Raw genomic sequence first — 4278 nt, 5'->3', positions numbered from 1 at the left:
TGCCACTACAGAATCAACCAAGTGACCCACAGTCTTGGGCATGCTGATATGTGAGCTTGGCTTTTCCTAGGCACTCTGCATGTTACAGCAGGCAGCCATCAGGGCAGCTGGCTCCAACCCTGCAGCTTCCCTATGGACACCTCTGCAGAGCCCTCAACTCATGAATCTATTTCAGGTTGCTCTTAAACCACCTCATATAGATAGGAAAAAATCCCCAGTCTGCTCAGCTGGTGCGTTTGAAGTGTCAGAAACATCACTAAGGCAATAAAGTCTTTTTTTTCTCTCTTTTTTAATCCCTCCTGTTAAAAAAAATAACTTGCTCAGAAGCCGTATTTCTGTCTCTCTCATACACACACACACTTTTTGTGTCAAAAAAGGTCACCAGCATTGCAATTATGTTCTGTGGGATCACATGTCTGTTGGTAAACACCCACAGAGCTATCAGGCACCCCTGTGGAGGCACAGGCATTGCAGTAGCAGTCAGGTACAAAACAAAATGTTAAATTTCCTCCCTGGATGCGGGTCATACCCTGCCAAGCTCGTTCAATCAGTCTGTTACAGTCACAGCACTGGGACATCCATGTCTACACCCGGGTTGAATTTGGGCTGGGCCACTGTTCAGCTGGGGTAAGGATGTAGGTCAATTTAAAAGCCTGGTGGGTATAAATCATCACATTTGATGTCCCAGCAACGGACAACGTATCACCCACCACCCATCCCAATTAGTCACCACATCCGAAACATTTAGACAGCGACCGTAGATGCTCCTTATGCGGTGCTGCCCTGCAGAGGCCAAGGTGGCAAGGCTTTCCTGAAATGGACCTCTCCATGAAATATGTGGTGTTGAAGGTGGTGCTAAGAGGAACAGTGTCTTTCCAAGAAAGTCACCTCTTTTTGGAGTAAAAGCAAAGCTCCAATGACAGAAACAAACCAGTGTCTTGCTCACTTCTCATGTGATACGTCAGGGCTACGCTCTGTCTGTGTTTGTTTCAAGAGGAATCGCAGGACGTCATCTGAGAGTCCAGGTGTTCTCCTTCTGTCTTCCAACAGGACTCCTCCTTCAGCTGGCTTTGAAAAACAAGCAGTAGTGGGGTAGTTTGGAAAGATCTTACACCCATCTCTGTTCAAGACCACCTGGGCCATTTGCAGGCAACGCGACGCATATTTTGTTCCACCCCGGTTTGCCAGCTCGGAAATCTTCTGTGACAGAGATAGTGATGCAGCCTCATAGGTGGGGTCTGTTTTGTCTGGCCGTTTTTTGCAATACATTCTGTAGAAGCCATCAAGAGACTTCCTGATGCCGGCATCTTCTTCCCCATCATGTTCATACATCCATGAAAGTTCAGCATCATTAGGTTCAGTGGGCTCACACAGCCTTGCTTTTGGATAACACCTCATGTGTGCTTTCTCAGGGCCTCCAGCAGAAAAGCTCGTAGGAACTGCAGAGGGTAGATTGCTCTCTCCTGCAAGCATAAGATTAATGAAACTCATTAGTCACCGGGTCATCCCTGTGGCAAAATCCTTCTCTGTACCCCTCACTGCAGTCTGGCAAACAGGCCCTGTGCAGGAGTGAGCTAAGTACTGCTTTAAACTTGGCTGGACTGCCAGAGGGGCTTGCTGCATAGATTCATATAAGATGGGCTGTATGTGGGGATCTCACAGTTGTTCCTGCCTTGACCCTCTGCAGTGACTGAACCTACTTGGTGGTATGGACCTCCTGGCTCCTCTCAGTCATACTTCCAAAGACCTGGAAACAGGGATCTGCTGCTGCTGGAGATAACAGCTGCCCCACAGGGAAGTCTAGTTTGCAGCTGAAGCAGTTCTCCCTCTGTTTTCGGTTTTCTCCCTTCATCCTCAGGTCTAATCCTTCCCTTTTCATAGTTCACAGTTTTACTCCTACAGTGTGCAGTCCTGTCCTCCAGCTTTCAGCTGTATCTAGAGCCTCCAAACCAACACTGTTAGGGTGACGGCACAGTTTGGAAATGGGGCCTGCAAAAGGAGACCTTGTGCTTCCCCAGGAAGTCCCATTTTTGCAGCTCAGCTGTACTAAACGCTCTCCCCACATTCTGCAGGGATTTTTATAGATAAATTTATGTAAAGGCTGAGGACTCATTCTTGCTTAGCTCTTCTCCTTCTTCCTTGCTGACCCACATCTCTGGACAACAGTCAGGGCTGTGGTCCCCTTCTGTTCCAATGCAATCAAGGGGCATGCTTGGGACTTGCACATAATAAGGCATCAGCACAGAGACACTTGGCGATGATGTGACCAGGACAATCAGCAAGCCACGCACAGCTTCTAGTAGGAAAAGCCTCCATAAAGGGACCTTGAATCAGGCTCTGGTACCCAGGGAGCGCCTCTCATCTCTGAGCCCGCCATGCCAGCCTATTTGCCAAGCACCTGAGTCACCGACAAGAAGATTTTCCTGGGCTCAGCCAGAGGTTGCACAGCCGTCATCTGCAGTTACATAAGCAGGACACAGAAAATAGCTTGGTCTTTTCTAATTCTGTGAAATATGGAAGCAGAGAGCAGTCCTTCACTTCGATACGAGACCATGTTCAAAGGAAATCTCGGCGCAGTGGCAGAAGGCTGTTCTTTCCCTCCCAGTACACAAAGAGCTACCCGCCCCTTCCTGAGTGGTCAGAGATTCATTAAAATGAAATGAGGATGTCTGTGCATCCATACTGTACAATGCCTCTTTCTTCCTCCCCCTACTTGCTATCTTTGATCTTTCTTTTCAATTTCACTTCATCTCCAATTCTGCAATTTTAAACAGAACTTTTCCTCCTTTTGCAATGTGTCATTTCCACTGCAGTATAAAGAAAAGCTGTGGCCTTCTTTGAACATCGATATATGCCATCAGAGTAGCAAATCAGAGCTAATCAAAGAGAACAGGTCCATTTTGCCTCAATAATCTCTCAGCCTTGGTGCCTATGTTAAGTTAGAACTGAAGTCTCATGCATCTCTGGCAATTCAATCAAGTGGCACTTACGCTCAGACTCCTGTAGCAGTTGCAAACCCCTGTGCCCTGCTCTCTTCTTGCTATTTCTTACCCGCCGCCCACCGCCGTATTTTGTAAAAGAGTAGCAGCTGCCTCCAGCTACAAATGTCAACTCTGTATCATCCGGGAAGAGCAAAATCCTGTTGGTTTCATGGTGTCAAGGGAGACCTTTGCAATGCTGTTCTCCCCTGCTCTGGCAATCTCAGATTAGATATTAGGAAAAATTTATTCCCTGAAATGATTATCAAGTATTAGAACTGGCTGCCCAGCGAAGTGCTTGAGTCACCATCCCTGGAGGTATCTAAAAGACCTGTAGATGTGGCACATACGGACATGGTTTAGTGGTGGACTTGGCAGTGTTGGGTTTACGGTTAGACTTGATGATCTTACAGGCCTTTTCCAACTTAAATCATTCTACTCTATTCTGTCCTGTTCTATTATAAGCCAGTATAACCTATAAATCAGCCAGCCTCTCATGAAGCACAGTCCACTTACGAACTGACTGGGTGTATCTTGGGGTTTGATTAGTCAGTAAGTACTCAAATATATTATTGGGAGAACAGCTTTCTTCCAGTTACTGATTCAAATTTATGCATCTCTCTTTTTTAACAGTAGGCCCCATCCTCTTAGTGGATTACTTTTCCAGCAGAGCCTTCTTAAGGCAAGACATTAAAAGTTAGTCCCAGAACACCCAGAACCAAGCTGTATCTTGTGAAGTTGCACCTTTCCTCAGCTTTCCTGGCAATTTCTCAATACCTTCTCCAACTATGTGTGAAGACTGATCTTTGAAAATACACTCAACCCCCTTCCTCCCTACAAAATAGCAGCTGAGGTAGAGGTCCTTCCTCGACACTCTCTAAAGAACTGATACTGCTGTTGTAATGCACAAATTTCCTGAATGATTTATAAACCACAGGGCACAAGCCCAGTAGCTGGATGCCTGCAGAGTCTAGAAAGAGCTTCTCGGCTGGGGCAGACATACAGCACACAAGCACAAACATGCTGCTAAAGGCAAAGGCGGCATTAAACTAACCAATCCCTTTCCCTCTCCATTCACCTGCAGTGGAGTTTCATCACCACAGAATCTGGCTCAAATTATTTTTAGCTATTTTCACTCATTTATACTACCAAGTGTGTGTTAAAGGGGAAAAAAAAAAAAAACAAACAACAAAAAAGCCCCCAAAAACTAAACCAGGTCATTACCCATGTCTTGATTTCATTCTCACATGATGGATAATCATCAGTAAGAATGTATATTATTTCATTTGAGCCTCCACTC

At 46.0% G+C, this 4278-nt stretch overlaps 1 protein-coding gene across 1 annotated transcript; it reads right to left on the bottom strand.

Moving 5' to 3' along the window:
- Positions 1-270: 270 nt before the first annotated feature.
- SHLD1 (shieldin complex subunit 1) lies at positions 271-2559 on the bottom strand. The gene is given in 3 exon segments (XM_042806582.1): positions 271-1463; positions 2325-2359; positions 2361-2559. Coding segments are annotated over 3 exon segments (651 nt in total). The 5' UTR covers positions 2456-2559; the 3' UTR covers positions 271-942.
- Between the last annotated feature and the right edge of the window lie 1719 nt (positions 2560-4278).

The sequence above is a fragment of the Tyto alba genome, unplaced genomic scaffold (assembly GCF_018691265.1).
Source record: "Tyto alba isolate M040663 unplaced genomic scaffold, T.alba_DEE_v4.0 Super-Scaffold_47, whole genome shotgun sequence".
NCBI classification, from domain to species: Eukaryota; Metazoa; Chordata; class Aves; order Strigiformes; family Tytonidae; genus Tyto; species Tyto alba.
Note: the sequence above shows the minus strand (reverse complement) of the source record. Positions and strands in the feature narration are given on the sequence as shown.